The sequence below is a fragment of the Miscanthus floridulus genome, chromosome 2, assembly GCF_019320115.1.
Source record: "Miscanthus floridulus cultivar M001 chromosome 2, ASM1932011v1, whole genome shotgun sequence".
Lineage (NCBI taxonomy): Eukaryota > Viridiplantae > Streptophyta > Magnoliopsida > Poales > Poaceae > Miscanthus > Miscanthus floridulus.
Window position 1 is genome coordinate 32,302,086 of NC_089581.1, and position 26,809 is coordinate 32,328,894.

The 26,809-nt window shown below is 47.4% G+C and overlaps 2 protein-coding genes across 2 annotated transcripts; one reads left to right on the plus strand and one right to left on the minus strand.

The window, feature by feature from the left end:
* Window positions 1–1,801: 1,801 nt before the first annotated feature.
* On the plus strand, window positions 1,802–5,444 carry LOC136538366 (phytanoyl-CoA dioxygenase 1-like). Its single transcript, XM_066530345.1, has 9 exons — window positions 1,802–1,986; window positions 2,125–2,246; window positions 2,517–2,577; window positions 2,861–2,929; window positions 3,635–3,753; window positions 3,825–3,972; window positions 4,064–4,208; window positions 4,293–4,379; window positions 5,168–5,444. The coding sequence occupies exons 1-9, from the start codon at window positions 1,932–1,934 to the stop codon at window positions 5,208–5,210; spliced, it is 849 nt and encodes a 282-aa protein (XP_066386442.1). The 5' UTR covers window positions 1,802–1,931; the 3' UTR covers window positions 5,211–5,444.
* Window positions 5,445–5,791: 347 nt separating this feature from the next.
* Window positions 5,792–7,149, minus strand: LOC136538367 (phospholipase A2 homolog 3-like). Its single transcript, XM_066530346.1, has 4 exons — window positions 6,891–7,149; window positions 6,697–6,745; window positions 6,461–6,583; window positions 5,792–6,346 (listed from the first exon to the last, which is right to left on the minus strand). The coding sequence occupies exons 1-4, from the start codon at window positions 7,008–7,010 to the stop codon at window positions 6,174–6,176; spliced, it is 465 nt and encodes a 154-aa protein (XP_066386443.1). The 5' UTR covers window positions 7,011–7,149; the 3' UTR covers window positions 5,792–6,173.
* Between the last annotated feature and the right edge of the window lie 19,660 nt (window positions 7,150–26,809).

Here is a 26,809-nt window from a genome sequence, read left to right on the forward strand (position 1 = left end):
ATCCTTGCGCAGATCAAGGGAGAGCTATACCCTTGCGCGGGTGCTCCAACGAGGACTAGTGGGGAGTGACGACTCTCCGATACATCGGCAAAACATCGCCGCGTTCCTACTTCTCTATTTACTTTGAACATTTACTTTGAGCAATTCAATACTTGTCTTTACATTCATAGAATTGCCATGCTAGAGTAGGATTATAACTTAGGTTGTAAGATTTTTTGTGCGATAGAACATTACAAACACTTTCTAGGCACAAGGGGTTAATTGGGCTAACAATAGGACTTAATTATTGAAAGAAATTTAGAATTAGCCCAATTCACCTCCTCTTGGGCATCTTGATCCTTTCAGTTGGAGTAAGTAGTCCGACCGACATCGTCCTTATATTTCTAATCGGCCTTAGGCAGATCAAATTCGAGGACATCATTGACTGGTCAGAGAAACGATGTTGTATGGCGGAGTAGATGAGACGTGGCTGAGTAGACACGCCAGCCTTTGTTCGCTATAGGGATGGCCGTGCTGTAGATGTACGGCTCTCAGACTTGCTGTAGTATTAGCATACTTGATGGATGCATACGCACACAATGTGCAAGTGCCTTAGCTAATTTCTGTATAGTTGGCTTCCATGTACATACGCCTTCCTTATTTGCTTAGGTGACGGAAACAGCCAATGATCCGACTCGGATCCAACTCGAGCCTTCCCGTCGACCGATAAATCAGTCGTAGGAAATTGCTAACTCGTACGTGAACTGGAGTCAGAGTCGAATTCGATCAAGTGGCGAAGTGTTGACCAATCTTGTAGATGAGTATGTCCTCTAGTTTGCTTGTTGGTTGATTGAAGCACGCGGCAGATTCTCGTTGGGCGTTAGAAGCTTGTACTGTTTGACTTGAGATGTCCGCTAGCCTGTATAAGTTGTTGAAGCACGCCGCCGTAGGAAGTCAGGTTGCCACGAGCGACGTCGATCTTAAGATCTCATCTAGTTCGCCATGGATCAGCACGCACACCCTTACCCGGCGCGCCAACTGTCGATAAAAGATGCTCGGCAGCCCATCGAGGGGTATCCCGTGATGGTAGATTGATCGGTGGAGGTACGTGTAATCAGGAACCAGATGGTGACACAAGGCGTAGAGACAGCGATTTAGACAGGTTCGGGTCGTCTGATCGACGTAATACCCTACGTCCTGTGTCTTTGGTGTATTGTATTGAGTATAAGATGTATGTAGATGACCACTGCCTCTCCTTATATACTTTGGAGGGGTAGGGTTACAAGAAAAGTATCTTATTTGATACTATACAATGTCTTACGGTGCACATCGATCAGTGCCGTACACGTCTTGATCTTACGGGCTGAACCACCTCTAAGGATGCGGCACATATCTTGTCTTAGGGATACCGGGGACCATACCTCCACACTAAACTCCTCACCCCGCTCGCTCTCGAGAGAGCAGGAGTAAGGAGAGACGACTATCGTGGGAAGGCTCACAAATGGACGGTATAACAATTATCGAAGGAGTATAAATATTGAAAATGCTTTCGCCCTAGGTGCATAAAGGTCTTTCACTCTCACAAATTGTCGAAATAATTAGAATTACGAGCACTTTGATTATCTAAACCGTAGATTATTGATACTGCACCTTACCAGAAAATCCGGATTAATCAGATTAGAGATTATCTGATTAAAGGTCGTTCACACTCACACTTGTCATAATAATTAGAATTACAAGCACTTTGATTATTGATTATCTAAACCGTAGATTATTGATACTGCACCTTATTACCAGATAAATAATCGTTTCCCACGCAAACGGTTCCAACGGCGCTCCGTGGATCGAATCGCCTCCAAGCAGCTTCGGGAGAAGAAGTTCCGTACCCTTCACTCCACTATTCCGGTCAACCCTTCTCCCCTCCCCTCCGGCCTCCGCCTCCGCCCGCCGCTATGCCGCCAGCCAGTAGCCTCACCGCCGACCAGCTCAGCTTCTTCGAGGCCAATGGTGAGCGCGTCCACCGCTTGTCCACCCTCAGGCCTATTCCTTCGCCCTCGCGCTCCTGGTATCCCGGCAACCGGAGGCGAATGTCGCTGCTCGTATCGAGCTGAAACCCTAACTCGTAATCTCGTTGGTTGGTTCCAGGGTACCTCGTGATGGACTCGTTCTCGAGCGCGGAGGAGGTGCGGGAGATGCGGGACCGCATGGCCGAGCTTGTAGCTGGGTTCGATGGCCCCAACTCCGCCGTCTTCTCCACCAAGGATCATGTACGCTATCCGCTTCGATTGGGCCAGTCTCGATCCCTGCCTTTGTTACGCTCCTTTCCTTCTTCACATACACACCCTGTTGCTGAAGCACCTACATATCTGTCTTTTTGAAAATTCCATTGCTTGGTTTGAATTACACATATGTTTGGTTTACATTGCGCTATTTTTTTTTTGTTTCAATTAGTTGTGTTTGTAGCCTGTTGTGGTTTATAAATAGCATATCGTGCATACTCAGATTTAGCATAATTGTTATGTTGTTTTCCATTGCAGCGGCAGTTGAAGGATGACTACTTCTTTAAAAGTGCAGAGAATATCTCATTCTTCTTTGAGGGTACGTGATTTGTTCCCCTCAGACTAGTAGGAATATCAATATGTCACGATTCTATTCAATCTATTTTACAAACTAGGAATTAATACTGCCTTGGACTATGTGAAAATAACTCTACTTTGCTCTACCGATTTAGTTTAGTGTTTCTGTACCTGTACCTATGCGAAAAATTTTACTTGATACTGAGATTTCTTATCCTTTTTTTTTTTGCTCAACTGGCTGAAGATATTTTGACAGCTTGAGGGCCTCATATCTTTTTTTTTCTTTGACACTGTTTCACTTACAGAAAAGGCATTTGGAGATGATGGATGCTTGAAACAGCCAAAAGAACTTTCAATTAATAAAGTTGGGCATGGTAAGTATGGGCATGGTGCTGTCACATTCAGCTAGAAAGCTTTTATACCTAGTTTTCTTTCATATGATGGGCTCGATCATTTTTTCAATATTGTGCCCCCCTTGGCCCCTCCCCTCTTATGTGCATACTTTAATTTGGCCAGTAAATAGGAAATAGTGGTGGAAACACCCTGTTTAACTAAATACAAGAAATTTATCGTCACCTTCTGTAATTGTAGTATTGTACTAATAGTATGTTATTATACCTCTGTGACTTTACCAAAGATGATAAACTGTAGCTTCTAAAGAGATTCCACTTTTAAATGACTTTCAGAGTTTCTGGTGGTAATAATCTTAAAAATAAGAACAATTGTTGCTGTTAATCCAATTATGTTATGTGTATTCTAAATGCACCACTGACTTATCTTTGTTATAGATGTTTGTAGTTTGTGTAATCTAGCTATCTTAAATATTTATGTGCTTTTTCGTTCAAAAAATATATTTATGTGCTTCAATTTGTTATGTAAAGTGTTGTTATATTATAATCCCCATCATTTTTTTGATAAACCTCCCCATTTGGTTGCTTCTGCCTTACAGTGTGTATTATGTTCCATGTTGTGAATGTATTATGTAAGCCATTCAAGAAAAAGTGGCATCCAGCATGGCCTGCAGTCCTGAACAACAGGGTTTGAGATATCTTGCCTTCACCATCTTTCCTGATATGCAGCATTACATGAACTTGATCCCGTGTTCAAAAAGTTTTCTTTCTCGGAGAGCGTTGCAAGCTTGTTCTCTTCTTTAGGCTACAAGAGGCCTGCAGTCATTCAATCGATGTACATCTTTAAGGTAGATTTTTTAGACTTTACTTTCTGCTGACATTGTATGTTATTTCGTAATTTCTTACTGTTTTTTTATAGCAACCAGGTATTGGTGGTGAGGTGGTGCCACACCAGGATAATACATTCCTTTACACGGAACCTCGAACATGCACAGGGTTGTGGCTTGCACTTGAAGATGCAACAATCAACAATGGTTGCCTGTGGGCAATTCCAGGATCACATAAAAGTATTTCTTTCACACAATTACTTTATGCCAAAGAACGTCTTGAAAGGCAGGAATATCTAAGTTTTCTTTTAACTTTTGTGTTTTGTATTAGAGGGTTTGGTGAGGCGTATGATCAGAGATGAAAATGGTACACATTTTGATCGGCCCTCCCCAGCCTATGATCAGAAAGAATTTGTGGCGCTGGAAGTAAAATCTGGTGATTTGGTAGTTATACATGGAGATCTTATACATCAGAGGTGGAATTCTCCTTTATATTACTAATGCTTCCTACTTGTGTTGTACTGTTTCAAGTTAATAGTGTTATGGCTTTTTGTGTGCAGTTTTGAGAACCTTTCTCCAGCGTCAAGACATGCACTGAGCTTACATGTAGTTGATACTGAAGGATGTGAATGGTCCAAAGACAACTGGTTAGTTCATAATGGCACTATTGAAGAATTCTTCTTTTACAATACTGTTTTGATTTTCCTTCACGTCTTGAAGGTCTTGGCACAATTGACTAGAAATCCTTATAAATTCTGTCTTCAATCTTGAATGGGATGTCGCTAGCGCTGTTTCCCTTCTGAAATCAAGCTTGTGACAACTGCTTAATTATCTCATTGGTAGGTTCATACGATAGTTTGCACTTTTCACTAAACCAAAACATATTAGTGCTTGGTAACTCACATTGACAAACAAAACAACACATTTTCGTGCATAAACTTGCCGTTCGCTTATTAGGTTTGCTCTGCAACTTATTAAGGTGTTGATCTAGACACACTTCTGATAGTATGATGTTTCAGTTGACAATGTTGTTCTTCAGTGAGTTGATAATAGTGGTAACAGTAGAACATGGGAGAATTAGGCTAATGTTTCATGCAATATAGATACACCCATCTTTGATTATGAAACGAGGCAACTACTAGTTTGTATGCATTGCTGAACATGTACGCCTCATGCCCATGGTAATGATGCACATAAGGGGGCTCAAGATTATATAAATAGTGATTGTGATTAAAATTCCAGTATTCCACTATATATGTGCATTGTAAATGGACCCATAAGTCTATGGACCCATCCTTATAGACAAGTCTATTAACCCAAAGGCAAGTGCACCTCCGTCCAATCTGCTCTTTCTTCGCCACTGATGCATATTGAGTGTTGACATTGGTTTTTATATTTCCTTCGTTTTTCTAACTTCTTCTTTTGTTATATCCAGGATACAGAGGAAAATGGCCCCTGAACCGCTTTATGTGTCTTAGTAAAACCAGCCAACCAGTTATCAGTAGTGCAGTAAAACAACAGAGACTCCCAGCAAGTGATTTGTGGATCGCTTCTTTGCACAATAAAATAAAATGGGGGAATCCAGCTGGGCCATGCTGTTTCCGTTTCACCTGTAAACATGTAAATTGTAAATACTCTTGCTACTGTGGCGCCGTCATTGACATATTATGTTTTCTTATGCATCCAATAAATCTCCAGTTATTGGTACTAAATGAAGAGAGCTACACAAGCTTACTTTCCATTCGATCATGCAATGCTGCCCTGCTCTTTGGTGCAGGCGTGCAGCTGCTGCGCGCTCTGCTCTTAATTTTGTTCTTTGGCATTGCATCACATTTGTAGTTTTGGTCATTCCTGACTGCTGTCTGCTGAGCTTATGAGGGCATGACCGTATGACGGACGCTACGCGCTACTACTTCCAATGTTTGTATGCATCCGAAGGATGGACTTGACAGCAATGTGTGGACTATGGACAACGAGATAGCATCACTGGAGCGTCGAGGCCAGACGATCAGTGGGCGCAGATGCCCTCCGAGTCTCAGTAACAAACAAATCGCGCGATCACGAAATCGTTCCGGCAGCAGCACGTACAAGATCCTATCATCCTAAATCAAGGTTCATCCATCACATGATGATCCTGCTGAGGACACACTCTGTATTATTCGTCATTTGCAACAACGCAAGCTACACACGTATCTTTAATAATCTCCATACATATATCTTGTCGTCAGTTTAGGCCGGGCTGAGAGCCTGTGGGAGCTGCTGGCCAGCTAGTAGCACGCACACAAGCCGCCATGTGAGCCGCCGACGCAGCCCGGGCCCCGGCCAGCCGTCCAGGACGCCACCACCCTAAACCAAGCACGAAAAAGATGTATCACCCACCAACCGCAGGCTGCTGTTTACATGTCCCTGCGCGCGCCCACCACGCCCGCCGCGTGCGGCGGCTACGGCTTGTGCAGCACCCTGCCGGCGACGACGGCGGCCTCTATGACGACCGTGATCACGTCGATGACCTCGTCGATCATGCACTTGTTCCCGTCGAAGGTGGACGTGCCCTCCCGCAGCCTCGCCAGGCAGTCCAGCAGCGCCTCGTTGCAAGACGTGCTCAGGTAGTCCACTGCATACGGTTTACAACACGCGCGCAGCCGCCGTGTCGTCATCAGCCCACGTTCGTGGTAGCAATTGAAGATGCATGATGACTGGAGCGAGCTTGTGTATATAATTAACGTACTCTTTGCCTGGACGCAGTTGTCGTGGTGCATGCAGCAGGCGTCCAGCCCGTCGCACGGCTGCTCGCCGGGGCAGCCGCTGTACAGGATGCCGCAGTACTTGCCGTACCGCAGGAACGGCGCCGCTGTTGATCGAGTGGCAGAAGATCATGTCGGGCGCTTAATAAGTGAGCGATCGATGCAATTAAGAGGAAATAAACCGTGCAGATCATGGAAGAGACGGGTTAATTGTACGCACTCGTGCAGTGGTCCGACTCGCACGTACGGCTGCACGCCTGCTGCTTGCTCTGCGCACGAATCAAGCAAAGAGCACAGTTAACAGGGGTGTGGAGCTAGATTAGTGGGCAACGACGTGCTGCGTACGTGTGTGTATGAGCATGATGAAAGGCTGAAAGCTACTCCAAGCATATATAGTTTAGCCTGTGTACGTACCGCGCCGTCGCCGTCGGACTGGATGCCGATGTTGAGCGCGGCGGCGGGCGGCGAGAAGAGGGCCGCGCAGGCAAGGATGCCGACGACCACCGTGAGCCGCCAGGAACTGCCGAGCTCCATCCTCACTGGAGCTCTAGAACGAAATCTCTCCGATCCCACCGCGCGCGAACGCACTCTCTCGGTCTCTCCTTGACGACCCGGCCGGCGAGTGGCGAGGAGTCTTGTGACGGCACGGCCTGCCGTCCCTGGCGAGACGAGATTATCTAGGGTAGGGGCGGCGAACTGGTCTCAACTGCAGTCGCTTTTATCAGTATAGTATTTTTCTCTCGTAATAAATCAACTACAATCGGCTTTAATACCCGTCGAGCATGTCCGGTTGACGCTGATATACCGGGGATGTGGACAGAAGCGGGGGAGGTGAGTGAAGATGGGGGCGTGGCGGGCGCGCGTTTGGTCGGATTCGTCCCGTGAGTGGACGGGTCCTTCTTGATGCTCACGGGCGTGCCAGTTGACAGCACACGGCCGGCAGGGACAAGGGACGCCGCGCTCCAGTCCCTGCTGTGCCTGTGCCGCTGCAGTGCATGCACCAACAGCTGAGCCAGCGCAGCATGCACAGAACCAGTGCGATGGGCCGGGCCGATGCCCCTCTTTGGGGATGGTTCATTTCGGCCTCTAAACGTTTTGTTGTGTTCACGGGCTCCGAGCTTGTTTTAGGGTTTTGATTTCTCAGCGGTCAGACGGACGGACATCCTATCTCCCACACTTAAATGACGATATTTTTTTTAGTGCGACCCTCTCGCTTCCCCTTACATCGCCCGTACGATTTGCCCCTACGGCACCCCCTCATTCCTTCCTCCTTTTTTTTGCGACAAATTAAAAAGGAAGGAAAGTCGATCCCGCACCCCTCCCTCGCTCCTTCCCACTTCATTTGCGACAAAATTCAGCTGCGCGCGCCGCCGCCGCCCTCTGCGCCCGCGCCTACCCACCGATCCTGCGATCCATCTCCCAATCACGCTCCATCCCCTCCCACGATCCCGCTTCAATCACGCTCCGTCACACGCATGCCGACCCACCGATCCTGCGATCCATCTCCCAATCACGCTCCGTCGCACTCGCGCCGTCGAGCTCGCCGTTCGCGCCAGCGCCGTCGTCCTCGCCCGCGCTCGTCAATCCCCGATTCGCGGCCGACGGATCGCCGAGAAGACCGTTCCGCCGCCTCGCCGAGAAGGAGAAGGACCCGCGCCGTCGTTCTCGCTCCGCCCCAATCCGCGTCCGCGCCCCGCCCCGATCTGCCGACGCCGACGACTCCTTTCCCTCCCCGCTGCGAAGCAGTGCCTGCTGCCGGCAGGACGCCTCGACGCCGCCGCGCCGCCACCGGACGCGCCGCTGCCTCCACGATCTGCCCTACCGTCGAGGCGGGTGGACGTGCGGCCGCCGGACACGCCACCCCCTCCACGACGCCGGAAACTCAGGTGGTCCTCGCCGTCGAGCGGCCCGCTGTCCTCGCCGTCGTGCGACGTGGCCAACGTCGTACGTCTCTTGTGTCTACCTTGACAAAAGGTGTGCGCATTACAGAAGGATGCAGCGTCATGGCGCCCTGCCGCCGCCAATGCCACAACGATGCCAAGGTGCGTAGTCTTTGTTCGGTTCATCTCCCCCTATCGCTCTCCATTTTACATCTAATTGAACAAGATCTGACTGCTGCATAATTGATGACCTCGACCTGGAATTGGATATGATTAGTGTCGTGTTTGCTATCTAGATCAAGTGATGTGCCCCCAACAGGTGCACCTGGACATAGTAGCAGACTTAGCAGTGAATTTGAGATGTCAATCGGCTAAAGCAATCACATTTTATTCTTTTCTTTTGAGAGTACAGTATATATGCCTGATTCTTCTTCGTATTGGCATATAATGGCTACCTAAATATTCCTACCTTTTCTAGATAATGAAGAATTCTCTAGAAAATATGGATGAGTTGCTATGTTGATATGTTAAAGAAATATGGGAGTATATGTTTTTTTTGGGGGGCAGTATGCGTGTATGCCTGATTTTAACAGGTAGTCTAACACTGTGATTCCTAATCTAACACTGTTCTGTTCCAGGTCTCAAATGACCAATACCATTGTGATGGATGTGCCATATGCAGGTAACTACCATACTGACAGGCAATCTTCCACTTACCACTCAAAAGTCTACTTTTGCTAATTGTTCAGAACTGGTGGTGTAGATAACTTTTTTCACCGTGATAAACTTGTTTCACTGTGATAAATATGGTAAGTTTCTGCACAAACTTCTTTCTGCTAATATTCCATTGCATGTTGTGCAACAAAGATTTTATTTGCACCCCTGGTGCCCTTGTTGCCATCCAACAGGGTGTTGCTACAACAATGTCATGAAGGATTCCCACTGCTATGTCAAAAGAGCAATGCATCCCAACTGCCCTGTCTGCTTCGAGGTGAGAAACCTTCGTTTCAATGAAACATCACTCTGAACTTTCCAGTTTCTTGATTTTGAGAAGATTTCCCTCTCTTGTTTTGCACTATATATACTACTGAGGATAAGGAGCATGAGAAGGCGGCCAAAGCTGAGGCGAGGGGCAACGAGCAAGAGGTGCTCGCGAAAAGGAGTGACGATATGGGTAACTTGACTTTTATTACATGAGCCCCAATACTAACACATAAAATTATTGTGCTTGAAGCAAGGATATGCAAGTGTAGTTTTAACTGTGATCAAGCCACGTTTCTGTTTTTAGCATATGAGGTGAGAACTGTATGAGCATTTTACGTGTTCGAGAAAAAAAATTTGTATGGGCATTTTTAAACAAGAGGCAGAGTAGCAGATTTGTTCTGTTCCTTAGGCTATGTACGGTGTGCATGTGTAGGAGGGAGCAAACAACAAAGTACATGAACTAAGGACTTGGCAATTTGACCTGCTATTTTCAGTCTTACTGAAGCTATAAGCTGTTGTTATATCTACAGCACTAATGGTGTTGGAGTATGTGTGTATTAAGGCCCATATATGGCCCATGTATGACTCCCATATAGCTACCCTTCCAGGGTTAGCCCAAAAGTAAGGAATCACAATTCTATCATGGTACCGGAGCTTAGGTTTTCCCTTTCCTCCCTCTCCCAGCCGCTAGGCAGGCAGCCGCCGCCGGCAGCCGCCGCCGCCATGGCCGGTGGCCCACCACCTCCTCCCCCTCCCTCCTACTTTAACTGCTTCCCCCCTCTTCCTTCCACCTGGGCGCAAATCGCGAGCCGCGCGCGCCACGGAGACCCAGCCGCTGCCGCCGCTTCTCTTCTCGCCGCCGTGGCCCTTCCCGGCACGGATGCGGGCCTCCCCGGCGCGGATGCGGGCGGCGCGGCTGCTCGCGTGGAGAGCCGGCCGCACTCGGCGGTGGTAGACACGCACCGGCTGTGCGAAACGCGCAGCAGGTGCTGAAGCCGAGGTCTCCGGACCCGCGCAGGGCGTAGGGCCAGGAGCAGCACCAGAGTTCAGCGCCGCCGGACCCGCGCTGGGCGCAGGGTCACCGGAGGGCGTCGAGCCGGAGCACGGAGCCGGCGAAGGGCACGGTGGAGTAGTACCTGCAGGACACAACGGCAATGGTGGCTGGTCCACCGTGTCAGTGGGAAATAGGGAGAAGAGGTCAAGGTCGGGGGTGGAGGGGGGTGGGGAGGTGGTGGAGAAAGGGAAGACGGACTCGTCAAACACCACGTGGCGAGAGATGAGGATCCGACGAGAGGTGAGGTCAAAGCAATGGTACCCCTTGTGATCCGGGGAGTACCCGAGGAAGACACACTGAGTCGAACGGGGAGCCAGCTTGTGGGGAGCAGTGGCAGTGGTGTTAGGGTAACACGCACACCCGAAGACACGAAGGTGATCGTAACGAGGGGGGGTACCGAAGAGAGCGTGGTGTGGAGTGGGAGCCGGACAGGCAACGGAAGGTAGGCGGTTAAGGAGGTAGGTGGAGGTGTGCAGACTCTCAACCCAGAAGTGAGCAGGAAGCGAAGCCTGGAACAGAAGGGTGCGCATGGTGTCGTTCGTGGTGCGAATCATGCGCTCAGCCTTACCGTTCTGGGAGGAGGTATAGGGACATGATATGCGTAACTGCACACCGTGAGAGAGGAAGAAAGCACGAGAGTTGGAGTTATCGAACTCACGCCCATTGTCACACTGAACGGCCCTGATGGTGAGGCCGAACTGAGTAGACACCCAGGCGAAAAAGTGGAGAAGCGTGGGGAATGCATCAGACTTAGCACGCAAGGGAAAAGTCCAAGAATAATGAGAGAAATCATCAAGCACGACAAGATAGTATTTATAGCCAGAAATGCTCACAACAGGAGACGTCCATAGGTCGCAATGTACAAGATCAAAAATATGGGTCGCATGGGAAGAGGAGGTAGGGAAAGGAAGACGAACATGACGGCCCAATTGGCATGCCTGACACAAGTGCTCATCATGAGCCCGAGTACATGGTATGTCGGAACTACGACTAAGCTGGGTCAAAGCATTACGGCCAGGATGCCCAAGACGCCGGTGCCATGTAGTGGATGAAGTGGTGGCGGCAAAAGCAGCCGCTGCCTCCCTGTTGCCCGCGCGCCGTAGCAGCTCGCCCGCGCGCCGCCTGTCCCGCACCGGAGCAGCCCGAGCCACCATAGCTCTTCGCGCCGCCGCTAGTGGCCTAGCCTCCACGCCTAGCGCTGCGCTGCTCCCCATGCCTCTCTGCTCCCCACTGCCGTGAAACCCTAAGCGCCGAGCCCCTGTTCCAGTGTCGTAGCTACTGCTACCCTCAGCCGTCGATTCACCGCGTCGCATTGCCGATCCTCGCCGACCAGCAACCCTAGCCGATTCGGTGTCCTCCGATCCGTTCCTCTTGTCGCTGTTTTGCTGTTTCGAAAGGTAGCGAGCCCCGTGTTTCAATTTCATATATAAATTGCTTGCTTCCTAGGGTTTCGTATCTTTAGATATATTGTATTTATTTGTATATCTTTTCTATTCCATCGTGTAGTGAGTTGGTTTTGTTGAGGTGTCAGCGGCAGTTGTCAGTCAACTCGGGGCCAAGCTCGCGAGTACGGATTGAGGCCAAGCCTCAAAAGTGTCAGCAGTAGTTGATCTTTGTCAGAGGTAGCAGCTTTTTGTCAGATGACTCATGTGAAGAATGTCGGAGGTGGTCCCGGTGACGAGGATCCGAGGCCCTCGCCTCGCCAGCCTACAGAACCTAAAGGCAAGGCGACCAAGAAGCTGGCAGTTAGGAAGCGCAAGTATCCAGATGCAGATACAGCGAGAGCCGCCACAGTTGCAGAGGCCGCAGAGCGTGCTGAGAGAGGAGGCACTCGTAGTGGAGTTTGGATTGCTAATCCACTTTCACCAGAGGCAATGGCTACACTTCAGCGAGTTGAGCGCCTTCATTGTGGTCCAGCTGGAACCCTCATGATTGGAGGACGGCGTGTTGCCATTGACGAGGTTCAGCCTCAGGGGGAGCCACAGCAGCAGCCTCAGCTGACACAACAGTCTCAAGAGGGTGAGAAGGTTCAGCAGGTCGAGGAGACAGAGCTGGCACCATAGCCACAGTTACGTCGCTCTGGTCATACTCGTGTCCCAGTTTCACCAAGGCCAGTCACTCAGCGCAGGGGTTCTCGCCCACCGCCTCAACCACAGGGTCCGCCTCCAGTGACCCATCTTGACCTGAGGGCCGCCACGGCCAAGTAGGTGCAGCAGCTGAGGTTCGTTGACTTTGAGGTATGGTTTCCACCCAGGAGGGATGAGAGAGTATCAGAGGGATTCTATACACCCCTGTAGGAGGATTTCTCTAATGCTTATCTGAACGACGGAGCAGTCTTCAAACCTCAGCGAGTGTGCAACATAGAGTCCATTGTTGCAGCAGCTGGAGAGCACATTCGCCCCTACCTTGCATATCTGCTGGGGCTGACAGAATTAATTGGACGGACTGGATTATATGTTCCATCTTGGGTTCGTCAGTTCTATGCATCTCTCTGGATTGACCCCCACCATAGGTTTATTCACTTTGCATTCGGTGGCAGAGACTATCGGTTGACGAGCACCAGGGTCCGAGAGATTCTCAGGCTTCAGGAGCAGCCAGTCAAGCTCCATGAGGTATGCTATGGACAGACTGCACCCCCCAGATGCCCTCATGGTGGCATGGTACCCCTATAGACTTGGTACGTCACTGCTTCACAGAGCCCTTTAGCGAGGGGTCGAGGAGGAACCCCAGTGATCTCACGCCTACTGCTCGCGTGCTTGAGGCTGTTATGAGGAGGACTTTACTCCCAAGGATGGGATACAGAGAGAAATTGACTCGGATTCAGCTATGGCTTCTCAACTCTCTGATGTAGCAGACAGTTTTCAACATCTGGGATCTCCTTCTGTCAGAGATGGAGGACACTATAGCTGAGGGCTTCAGAGGTCATAGGCAGCTACCCTATGCTCACTGGGTCACTTTTCTTATCCATAGAGCTATTTTTGTTAAGTCGCCTGAGATGATTGCTGAGTATAGTGGTGCCACGATAGAGTTTCCTGCTTATAACCTGTCTTAGATGATCCGACACAGTACATCACAAGCACAGAGTCAGCCACGCCATCGTCTAGAGGTGCCAGAGACTACAGCCCAGCAGGATGATATCATTAGGGGTATTGCAGCTATAGAGGAGGAGCTTGCTCAGCAGGAGGGGTTGGTCACTAGCGAGCCCAGTGATAGTTCTGATGATGATTACCAGCCCATTCCACAGATGCCTCCACGACGACATGATGCTAAGGCCGGTAGCTCTAGTTCAGCGCCACCTGCCCCACAGACTGACCTCGCTCTTCTTGCTATACTTGAGCAGATGAGGTAGGACCAGGCCAGACAGGCTTAGGAGACAGCTGCTATACTTGCACAGTTCTAGACTTGGCAGGACGAGTTCTAGCGCCAGCAGCTTGTTATTCAACAGCAGACACAGGCACTACAGCAGCAGTAGCAGGCTATGCATCAGCAGTAGATCCTCATGCAGCAGCAACTTCTCGGATTCATGCAGCATATAGTGACAGCGATTGGGGCCCCACCGCCACAGCCTACGCCCTAGCTTGGTCAGTCTGCTACCACTTCGATGACTCCAGCGTTATAGCCTAGTGGGCTTCAGAGTCAGGGATAGCCACCAGCATAGTATGCTTCACCGACAGAGCAGGTGTCCCAGTGGTAGCCCCGTAGTTCACACCACTCCGGATGGGCTTCACACCAGCACAGATGTTATCGCTGCTTGAGCCAAACACTTCAGTCTCCAGGAGTCTTGGAGCCTCCTTCAGTGAGTTGATAGGGCAGCCCACTCCTCCATACCTACATGTTCTAGGTCCTTCTATGGCTACACCTATCACAGCAATGACAAAGACGCTCCCCTCCTCCGTGGCATCATCAGAGCGAGCTGCTTCTGTTATACCAGCTTAGCCTACAGCAGCACCAGTTCCTGATCTGACCCAGACTACTTCAGTGTTAGTACCAGCTACAGAGGGTCAAACAGCTCAGAGCTCAGGATCAGACGATGATGGCACCCAGTTCCACCTCGCTCCTTGTACCTCAGCGTCCGGCTCGTCCGCTGCAGCCTCGCCGATCGACCCTTAGGTTTTGGTGTTTGACGTCAAAGGGGGAGAGGGTTTGAGTATGTTAGGCTTAGGGGGATCTACTTATCTAGGGGGAGCTTAGTTATTATATTAGCTTATCTATTTACACCTGGAGTTTTTATGTGTGTGATACATTATGCATTCATGTTTACTATATTTATGTGACAGTGGTATCTACGTGATCGTGATATATGACATGTGTGCTCTCTACTTTGAATTCTTTATGTGTCATATCACTTGTGTTTTGTTCATTTGCCTTTGCTTCCGTGTTTTACTCCGATGCAAATGAGCTTTATTACTTGTACTCATGCTTATTTCATATCTTTTGAGTACATCATGTTGGCTTGGGTCATATAAGCTTGTCTAACACCTTTGTTCTTATTGCCTAAAGCTTATATGATTCAAGCATGTTAAAAACCTCATCTCTTTCACATACTCGAGGTAGTATTGTCATCAATCATCAAAAAGGGGGAGATTGAAAGCATCTAGGACCCTAGTTGGGTTTCGGTGATTAATGACAATACGTGATTACTGTGACTAACGTGTGTTTTGCAGAAACAATTAAGTTAGGTCATGGTAATGGAGATCGATTGGGCAATCAAGGTTGTCATGCCCCTACGATAGAAATTATTTTGATTTTCAAATGATGGACGACAAGGTTAAGGATGGACTAGTTCTAAGTGTCGATTGGAGTTGGAGAGGCACTTAGAGTAGTTTAGAACTTTGTTTTTCCTTTGGCCGTACTATTAAGGGGGGTATGAATGGGTAGCTTGACCTAGGTGAGACTAGTGAGTTAGGTGTGGTGCACATTTGTTAAAACTAGCACTAGGTAGCTCCAAAACAGCCCTATGATCCAATGGAGCAAACTTCATTCATATATGATCGAGAGTTGGAAGTGAATGGAGGGTCAAATACTGACTAGACGCTGGTTCCGGTGTGATCGGACGCTGGCTCAGGGTCCGGTCAGTTCATTTGGCCAAGGTGATTGCGTCTGGTTTGACCGAACACTGCGAGGTCATGGTACCGGACGCTGAGGGCCATCGTCCGATCAACTCCAGTAAGGTTCCAGAGAGGGAAAATCATGACCGGACGCGTTCGGTCAGTGCTAACCAGACGCTGGCCAACGTCCGGTCACACTGTAAATACTAGAGTTTGGGGTATACTGACCGGAGCGTCCGGTCAACATGACCGGAGCGTCCGGTCACCCTGTAGAGGCACATAACGGTTTGTTTTTCAGCCGGTGTTATAAATACAACCTCCACTCGTGTGTGGGGGTACTTTTGCTCATTTCAATAGTTAAGAAACACCTTAGAGAGTGTCAAGAAGAGGAAGGTTCTAGTGAGGTGATTGAGATTTGAGAATCCCAAAGAGAGCCCTCATTAGTGAAGATCAAGAGTAGCAAAGTGTGCATCCACCTTCTCATTAGACTTGTCGTGGTCAAGTGAGAGTTCGTGCTTGTTACTCTTGGTGATCTCCATCACCTAGACGGCTTGGTGGTGATTGGGAGTTCAGTGATCACCCGGCGAAGCTTGTGGGTGACCCAACTCAAGTTGTGAGCGGTTGTGGGTGATTTACCGTGATGGAGTGTCGAAGAATCAACCCGTAGAGAGCACTTGATCCTTGCGCGGATCAAGGGGGAGCTACACCCTTGCGCGGGTGCTCTAACGAGGACTAGTGGGGAGTGGCGACTCTTCGATACCTCGGCAAAACATCGTCGTGTTCCTTTCTCTCTATTTACTTTGAGCATTTACTTTGAGCATTTACTTTGAGCAATTCAATTTATGTCTTTATATTCTTAGAATTGTCATGCTAGAGTAGGATTGGAACCTAGGTTGCAAGTCTTTTGTGCGGTAGAACAATTAGGAACACTTTCTAGGCATAAGGGGTTAATTGGGCTAACCATAGGATTTAATTATTGAAAATAAATTTAGAATTAGCCCAATTCACTCCCTCTCTTGGGCATCTTGATCCTTTCAATTGGTATCAGAGCCTCGTGCTCACGTATTTAGGCTTAACCACCTAGAGCAAGATGTCTCACGGGGATGGACCTCCTCCTATCTTTGAGGGAGATGACTTTTCTTATTGGAAAATTCGCATGGAGGCATATCTAGAGGCTCTAGATGTTGGTATACTTAGAGCCGCCTCATAAGGCTTCCCAAAACATCGGGATGCTACTAACCTACAAGACAATGAGGTGAATTATGAGAATGCAAAGACTCAAAACACTATCTTTAGAGGCCTTTGCAAAGATGTGTTCAATCAGGTGAGGAACCACAAAGATGCCCATGCACTATGGTCGAATGTTTATGCACTCCATGAGGGAACTAAGAGTGAGCGTGAGGAACGCTATCATCTTGTCATGAAAAGGCTCTTTTGAAATGCTTTCTAAAGAATGTGCTAATGAAATGTATTCACGTTTGAATGTTCTTATAGAGGAAGTCAATGGGCTTGGACTCACTCAAATGCAACCATCCGATGTTGTAAGAAATATCTTGAGTGTCCTCCCCATTGATAAATATGGGCATATTGTGACCGTGCTATATCAAGGTGATCTTTCCACCGCTACACCGACATAAATCTTGGAAAAGATCAATGCTCATGTGATGTATATGCACATCACACCTTAAGATGGCTCATCCTCTACAAAGAAGAAAGAAAAAGACTTAGCATTCAAAGCTAGCCAAGAGAAGGTCAAAGTAAGACTTGAGTATGAGAGCTCAAGTGATGATGAAGTTGATGATGAAAGTCTTGCTCTCATGGTGAAGAAGACCGTCAAGATGCTGAAGAAGCTCAACAAGAGTGGTATCAAGTTTGATGGCAAGAAGAAGAAGTCATTCACAAGCTCTAGAAGGAAGCCAATCTCCGAGATGGATTGCTACAATTGTGGAGAACTTGGTCATCTAGCTCACCAATGCACAATGCCTAAGAAAGACAAGTTCAAGAACAAGAATAAGGGCAAGAAAGATGACTCAAGCAATGAAGATGAAGATGCGAAGAAAAAGAACAAGCCATACAAGAAGAGAGATGGCAAGAAGAATGACTTCCATAAGAAGAAAAAGAGTGGAAAGACTTACAACATCGGTGATTGACTTACGGACATTGATTCATCTAGTGGATCATCTGATGATGATAATGACCACAAGAAGGTGGCCGCCATTGCTATTGACTCATCATCTTCACCGTCACCACCGCCATCATCCTCTACACACCTATGCCTTATGGCCAAAGGTGAACGAAAGGTATCACATGATGATGATAGTAGTGGTGATGATCATGCTCATAATGATGATAGTGATAGCGATAGCGATGATGATGAATATGAGTCACCTACTTATGATGATCTTGCTAAATTGCTAAAGAAATACACTAAGATCATTATAAAGACTAGAGCTAAAAATGAAAAGCTTGAGATTAAGAATGATTCTCTTTTAGCTAAATGTGAGATAGCCAAAAAGGCTAGTGTTGAGCTTAGAGAAGCAAATGATGCTATGTCATCCAAACTCAAGGAGCTCAAATCTTCTAAGAAAGAGCTTAAAGATAAACATGATAAACTTGAGTAGGTGTACAAAGAGCTTATCACTAGCCATAACAAGCTAAAAGATGAATATACTACTCTCAAGATTAATCATGACAATCTTGTTATTGCTCAAGAATTTTTATCAAATGAGCCACATGATGCTACAAACTATGTTGTTAAGATTGATATAGCTACATCATGTGATGATTTAATTGATGAGAGCATTGAGTAAGGATCTAGTGGCAAAGGCAAGCAAGTGGTTGAGTGCAATGACTATGATGAGTATGTCAAGCTCAAGCATGACAATGAAAAGTTAAAGAAAGAGTTTAAAGAGTTTAAAATCAACAACACCATTGTGCTAGAAACTCTTGATCATGATGGTGACTTGATTCTTGAGAATGAGAAGCTAAAAGAAGAAACAAGAAACTCAAGAGAGAAACAATATTGCACTCAAGGAAGATAAAAGTACTGATGCACTCAAGGAAGAGAATAAGAAGCTCAAGTTAGAAAAAGAGCATCTCAAGATTGGATTGAGCAAGTTCACTAGAGGCAAGTATCTTCAAAGTGAGCTTCTAATGAACACCGTCATGAAGATGAATAGAAGTGGCATTGGGTACATGGCAAACAAAGAGAAGAAGGCTCAAGCTCAACAACAACAATCAAAGCCAAAGCCAAAGCCAAAGAGATGCTTTGAGTGTGGATAAGAAGGCCACTTTGCTCATGAGTGCCAAACTCCACTACCACAACCCTTGCCCAAGCATGCTAGACCCTTTGCCTTCAATGCTCACTACATGCTTAGAAAGGATTCTAGTGGAAAGATGAAATTGATGTTCTTAGGACCTCCAAATAAGAATAGGCCTAAGAAAAATTGGGTTGCAAAGTCACTTGTTGAGAAGGTGAAGGGCCCTCAACAAGTTTGGGTTCCTAAAGCTTGATCTCTTATGTGTAGGTGAACTACAAGACCGATGAAAGTCATTGGGTTATTGATAGTGGTTGCACACAACATATGACCGGTGATCCTCATATGTTCACCTCACTTGATGAAGAAGTAGATGGGCAAGAAAGAATCATATTCGGAGATAACTCAAAGGGCAAGGTCAAATGATTAGGCAAAGTGGCAATATCAAATGATCATTCCATCTCCAATGTGATATATGTGGCTTCATTGAGTTTTAACTTGCTATCCGTTGGACAATTGTGTGATCTTGGCTTCCAATGCTTGTTTACCGAGAAGGAGGTTGTTGTATCCAAAAAGGATGATGATCATGTGATATTCAAAGGGTTTAGATATAACAACCTATATCTAGTGGACTTCACCTCTGAAGATGCAAACTTGAAGATATGCCTATTCACCAAAACAACACTTGGGTGGCTATGGCATAGAAGACTTGCTCATATTGGGATGAGCTCACTCAAGAAGCTTATGAAGAATGATTTGGTGAGAGGGTTGAAGGATGTGAAGTTTGAGAAGGACAAGCTTTGTAGTGCATGTCAAGCCGGCAAGCAAGTTGCAAATACCCATCCAACAAAAGCTTTCATGTCAACCGCAAGAGTGCTAGAACTCCTTCATATGGATTTATTTGGACCAACAACATACAAGAGTTTAGGAGGAAATCTTTATTGTCTTGTGATTGTTGATGATTATTCGAGGTATACATGGGTATTCTTCCTTCATGACAAATCTGAAGTTGCATCTTGCTTCAAGAAGTTTGCCAAGAGAGCACAAAATAAATTTGAAGTGAAGCTCAAGAAGATAAGAAGTGACAATGGGAAAGAGTTTGACAACACAAACATAGAAGCTTATTGTGATGAAGTTGGAATCAAACATGAAGTCTCCGCAATATATACTCCTCAACAAAATGGTGTAGTTGAGAGGAAGAACCGGACATTGATCACTCTTGCAAGAACAATGCTTGATGAGTACAACACCCCCAAAGCTCTATGGGCGGAAGCAATCAACACCGCATGCTATGCATCAAACCGCCTATTTCTTCAAAAGTTCCTTGGTAAGACACCTTATGAGTTGCTCAATGTAAAGAAGCCGGACGTCTCCTTCTTTAGGGTGTTTGGTTGCAAATGCTACATCTACAAGCGGCAACACGAAGTTTCAAAGACGTTGTGATATTAGTTTTCTTGTTGGTTACTCATCAAAATCCAAAGCATATAGAATATTTAATCATGCCACTGGCTTGGTTGAAGAAACATATGACGTGGAATTTGATGAATCTAATGGCTCCCAAAGAACACATGAGAATCTTGATGACGTAGGTGATGAACCATTGAGAGAGGCTATGAAGAACATCCCGGTTGGAGACATCAAGCCTAAAGATGATAAAGATGATGTACAAGTGATTGATCCACCTTCTTCATCAAGTGTGCCACAAGATGGTGAAAAGGATGGGAGAGTAGAAAATAAAGATACTCATGTCTCCCATGAACAAATGGTGGTACAAGCATAAGATGTTGATGCTCCACAACCTCCCCCTCAAGTGGTCCATAGAAGAAATACACATCTACTTCAAGATCATCCACAAGATCTCATCATAGGGAGTCCGTCAAATGGTGTAATGACTCGATCTTAAAAACTTGCTTCATTTATTGCTCATCACTCTTTTATCTCTTGCTTTGAGCCTACTAAGGTAGAAGAAGCTCTTCAACATTGAGATTGGATAAATGCCATGCATGAAAAGTTGAACAACTTCACCCGTAATGAAGTTTGGACTCTTGAAGAGGGGCCAAAAGGTGCAAGAGTCATTGGAACAAATTGGGTGTTCCAAAACAAGCAAGATGATCAAGGTGTTGTTGTGAGGAACAAGACAAGACTAGTTGCAAAGGGGTTCTCTCAAGTTGAAGGTTTGGATTTTGGAGAGATCTTTGCCCCGGTTGCAAGATTAGAAGCCATCCGTATCCTCCTTGCATATGCATCATATCATGAAATAAAACTTTATCAAATGGATGTGAAAAGTACATTTTTAAATGGCTTTATTAATGAACTAGTCTATGTTGATCAACCTCCCGGGTTTGAAGACCCTAGATATCCTAATCATGTTTATAGGTTGTCCAAGGCACTATATGGGCTTAAGCAAGCCCCAAGAGCTTGGTATGAGCGCCTTCGGGACTTTCTTATTGAGAAGGGCGTCACCATTGAAAAGGTCGACACCACATTATTCACCAAGAAGCTTGATGGACATATCTTCATTTGTCAAGTGTATGTTGATGATATCATCTTTGGATCATCAAATGAGAGAAGGGATTTTCATCTCTCAAGAGATTCAAGATGGATGAATGTAAGCCAATCAAGACATCAATGTCAACCAATGGACATCTCGACCTAGATGAGGGAGGTAATCCGGTTGATCAAACTCTCTACCGCTCTATGATTGGTAGCTTGTTATACTTGACCGCATCTAGGCCCGACATCATGTTTAGTGTGTGTATGTGTGCTAGATTTTAAGCTAATCCTAAGGAAACTTATTTAGTTGCCGTAAAAAGAATCATTAGGTATCTTAAGTATACACACTAAGCATTGGCCTTTGGTATCCCAAAGGAGCTATATTTGAATTAGTTGGCTATTCTGATTCGGATTATGCTGGTTGCAAAGTTGATAGAAAGAGCACATCCGGAGGGTGCCATTTGCTTGGTAGATCACTTGTGTCTTGGTCCTCCAAGAAGTAAAATAGTGTGGCTTTGTCCACCACCGAAGCAGAATACATTGCCGCGGGTGCTTGTTGTGCACAAATACTTTACATGAAATAAACTTTGCTAGACTATGGTGTAGTTCTAGATAAAGTACCTCTTTTGTGCGATAATGAAAGTACAGTAAAACTTGTAAATAATCCGGTTCAACGCTCTTGCACCAAGCATATAGATATCCGCCATCACTTTCTTAGAGATCATGTTGCTAAAAATGATATATCACTAGAAGGTGTAAGGACCGAGGATCAATTGGCGGATGTCCTCACTAAACCGCTAGATGGGGCAACATTTTATAGATTACGGAATGAACTCAATGTGCTTGATTTTAGTAACTTCACTAAAAATTGAGCTTGTGTTGTCCCTTGCATTGCATTATAATATACAACATGTTTAATGCTTTATAATGCATATAGGGCTTGTCTAACATGGTTAAGATAACCGCCAAAAAGCGTGTGAAGAAGCTTAACCTTGGATCAAACTTGACAAGAAACTAGATTTACTTCCAAGTATTGCATTGCATATGCATGAATGTTGTTTTGTCATTTATATTAAATCGCCCTCTTATTTCCTATTTTCTTAAAAAGATTTATAGCCTAAGGCAAAATATTTTTGAAAAATATGAGGGTTTGAGAGTGGTCACTCACATCAGTCCCAATTGATGTTTATTTGGATCTTATTCGAGTTGGGACTTGATTGGGAACAGGCAGCGCGAAGGACTTTGAAGATTTGCTAAAGAAGGAGTGACCGGACGCTGCACCGGACTCTAATGTCCAGCGTTCGGTCAGTTCACAGGAGGTGAACAACTACTGAGCAGGAGTGACCGGACGCTGAAATAGTGTTTTCCAGGGTCCGGTCAGAAGGAGCTTCATCATCCGGTCGATCATGAAGACGTCAAGGCTAGGTGACCAGACTCTGGCTATGTCCGGTCGATGTCCACTGGACGCGTCCGGTCACGATTCCAGAGGAATTGGACCTCTCTAGAATAGACCGGATGCTGGGTGGCAGCGTCCGGTCGCTACCACCGGAGCGTCCAGTCAGTAGATTCGTGCGGTTTCAGGACTCTTATTCGTTTCCTTTTCTGATCTGCCAGGGGACCCCATATAATCCGGATGTGCCTTGAGCTAAGCCCTATTCCGTCGTTCCCACGCACCATCGCCTTCGCCGCCTTTAGAGCTTGGATCCGCCGCCGTCAGCCCCAATCGCTAGATCCGTCGCCGTAGTCCCGCGCCGTGCCCCACGCGCCCGAGCGCCAAGCCGCCGCACCGTGCGCCGCTCACGGCTAACTACGTCGTCGCTCCTTGCGTCGTTGCCCGTGCGCCGCCACAGCTCTACACGCCGCTGCTTGCCCGCATGCCACAGCAGCTCACCCGCGCGCTGCAGCAGCTCGCCCATGCGCCGCCTGTCTCGCACAAGAGCAGCCCGAGCCACCATATCTCTCCACACCGCCGCTAGTGGCCTAGCCTACGCGCCTAGTGCCACGCTGCTCCCCGCGCCTCTCTGCTCCCCACTGCCGCGAAACCCTAAGCGCCGAGCCCCTGTTCCAGTGCCCTAGCTACTGCTACCCTCGACGGTCGATTCACCGCATCGTATTGCCAATCCTCGCTGACCAACATCCCTAGCCGATTCGGTGTCCCCCGATTCGTTCCTCCTCGCTGTTTCGCCGTTTCGACAGGTAGCGAGCCCCGCGTTTCAATTTCGTATCTAAATTGCATGCTTCCTAGGGTTTCACATCTTTAGATATATTGTATTTATTTGTATATCCTTTCTATTCCATCGTGCAGCGAGTCGGTTCCATTGAGGTGTTAGCGGCAGTTGTCAGTCAACTCGGGGCCAAGCTCACGAGTACGGATCGAGGCCAAGCCTCGAAAGTGTCAGCGGTAGTTGATCTTTGTCAGAGGTAGCAGGTTTTTGTAGATGGCTCGTGTGAAGAATGTCGGAGGTGGTCCCGGTGACGAGGATCTGAGGCCCCCGCCTCGCCAGCCTATAGAACCTAAAGGCAAGGCGACCAAGAAGCTGGCAGTCAAGAAGCGCAAGTATCTAGATGCAGATACAGCGAGAGCCACCATAGTTGCAGAGGTCGTAGAGCATGCCGAGAGAGAAGGCGCTCGCAGTGGAGTTCGGATTGCTGATCCGCTTTCACCAGAGGCAATGGCTACACTTCAACGAGTTGAGGGCCTTCATGGTGGTCTAGCTAGGACCCTCATGATTGGAGGACGACATGTTGCCATTGACGAGGTTTAGCCTCAGGGGGAGACATAGCAGCAGCCTTAGCCGACACAGCAGTCTCAGGAGGGTGAGTAGGTTCAGCAGGCTGAGGAGACAGAACTGGCACCACAGCCACAGTTACGCCGCTCTGGTCGTACTCATGTCCCAGTTTCACCGAGGCCAATCACTCAGCGCAGGGGTTCTCACCCACCGCCTCGACCATAGGGTCCGTCTCTAGTGACCCATCTTGACCTAAGGGCCGCCATGGCCAAGCAGGTGCAGCAGCTGAGGTTCGTTGACTTTGAGGTATGGTTTCCACCCAGGAGGGATGAGAGAGCATCAGAGGGATTCTATACACCCCTACAAGGGGATTTCTATAATGCTTATCTGAACAGCGGAGCAGTCTTTAGACCCCAACGAGTGTGCAACATAGAGTCTATTGTTGTAGCAGCTGGAGAGCACATTCGCCCCTACCTTGCATATCTGCTGGGGCTGACAGATTTGATTGGACGGACTGGATTATATGTTCTATCTTGGGTTTGTCAGTTCTATGCATCTCTCTGGATTGACCTCCACCATAGGTTTATTCACTTTGCATTCGGTGGCAGAGACTATTGGTTGACGAGCACCAGGGTTCGAGAGATTCTCAGGCTTTAGGAGCAGCCAGTCAGGCTCCATGAGGTATGCTATGGACAGACTACACCCCCCCGATGCCCTCATGGTTTCATGGTACCCCCTATAGACTTGGTACGTCACTACTTCATGGAGCCCATTGGCGAGGGGTCGAGGAGGAACCCCAATGATCTCACGCCTACTGCTCGCGTGCTTGAGGCTGTTATGAGGAGGACTTTACTCCCAAGGATGGGATATAGAGAGGGATTGACTCGAATTCAGCTATGGCTTCTCAACTCTCTGATGCAGCAGATAGTCTTCGACATCTAGGATCTCCTTCTATCAGAGATGGAGGACACTATAGCTGAGGGCTTCAGAGATCATAGGCAGCTACCCTATGCTCATTGGGTCACTTTTCTTATCCATAGAGCTATTTCTGTTAAGTCGCCTGAGATGATTGCTGAGTACAGTGGTGCCACGACAGAGTTCCCTGCTTATAACATGTCTTAGATGATCCGACACGGTACACCACAGGCATCGAGTCAGCCGTGCTGTCGTCCAGAGGTGCCAGAGATTGCAGCCCAGCAGGATGATATCATCAGGGGTATTGCAGCTATAGAGGAGGAGCTTGCTCAGCAGGAGGGGTTGGTCACTAGCGAGCCTAGTGATAGTTCTGATGATGATTACCAGCCCATTCCACAGATGCCTCCACGATGACATGATGTTGAGGCCGGTAGCTCTAGTTCAGCGCCACCTGCCCCGCAGACTGACCCCGCTCTTCTTGCTATACTTGAGCGGATGAGGTAGGACCAGGCTAGATAGGCTCAGGAGACAGCTGCTACACTTGCACAGTTCTAGACTCGGCAGGACGAGTTCCAGCGCTAGTAGCTTGTTATTTAGTAGCAGACACATGCACTACAGCAGCAGTAACAGGCTATGCATCAGCAGCATATCCTCATGCAGCAGCAGCTTCTCAAATTCATGTAGCATGTAGTGACAGCGATTGGGGCCCCACCGCCACAGCCTACGCCCCAGCTTAGTCAGCCTGCTACCACTTCAATGACTCTAGCGTTACAGCCTAGTGGCTTCAGAGTCAGGGACAGCCACCAGCACAGTATGCTTCACCGACAGAGCAGGTGTCCTAGTGGTTCGCTTTGCCAGTGGTAGCCCCGTAGTTCACACCACTCCGGACAGGCTTCACACCGGCACAGACGTCGTCGCTGCTTGAGCCAGACACTTCAGTCTCCAGAAGTCTTGGAGCCTCCTTTAGTGAGTTGTCAGGGCAGCCCACTCCTCCATACCTGCATGTTCCAGGTCCTTCTATGGCTGCATCTATCACAGCAATGACAGAGACGCTCCCCTCCTCCGTGGCATCATTAGAGCGAGCTGCTTCAGTTATACTAGCTCAGCCTACAGCAGCACCAGTTCCTGATCCAATCCAGACTGCTTCAGCGTCAGTACCAGCTACAGAGGGTTAGACAACTCAGAGCTCAGGATCAAACAATGATGGCACCCAGTTCCACCTCGCTCCTTGTACCTCAGCGCCCGGCTCATCCGCTGCAGCCCCGCCGACCAACCCTTAGGTTTTGGTGTTTAACACCAAAGGGGAGAGGGTTCGAGTATGTTAGGCTTAGGAGGAGCTACTTATCTAGGGGAAGCTTAGTTATTATATTAGCTTATCTATTTACACTTGGAGTTTTTATGTGTGTGATACATTATGCATTCATATTTACTATATTTATGTGACAGTGATATCTACGTGATCGTGATATATGACATGTGTGCTCTCTACTTTGAATTCTTTATGTGTCATATCACTTGTGTTTTGTTCATTTGCCTTTGCTTCCGTGTTTTACTCCGATGCAAATGAGCTTTATTACTTGTACTCATGCTTATTTCATATCTTCTGAGTACATTATGTTGGCTTGGGTCATGTAAGCTTGTCTAACACCTTTGTTCTTATTGCCTAAAGCTTATATGATCCAAGCATGTTAAAAATCTCATCTCTTTCACATACTCGAGGTAGTATTGTCATCGATCATCAAAAAGGGGGAGATTGAAAGCATCTAGGCCCCTAGTTGGGTTTCGGTGATTAATGACAATATGTGATTACTGTGAATAACGTGTGTTTTGCATAAACAATTGAGTTAGGTCACGGTAATGGAGATCGATTGAGCAATCAAGGTTGCCATGCCCCTACGATGGATATCATTTCGGTTTTCAAAGGATGGACGACAAGGTTAAGGATAGACTAGTTCTAAGTGTCGATTGGAGTT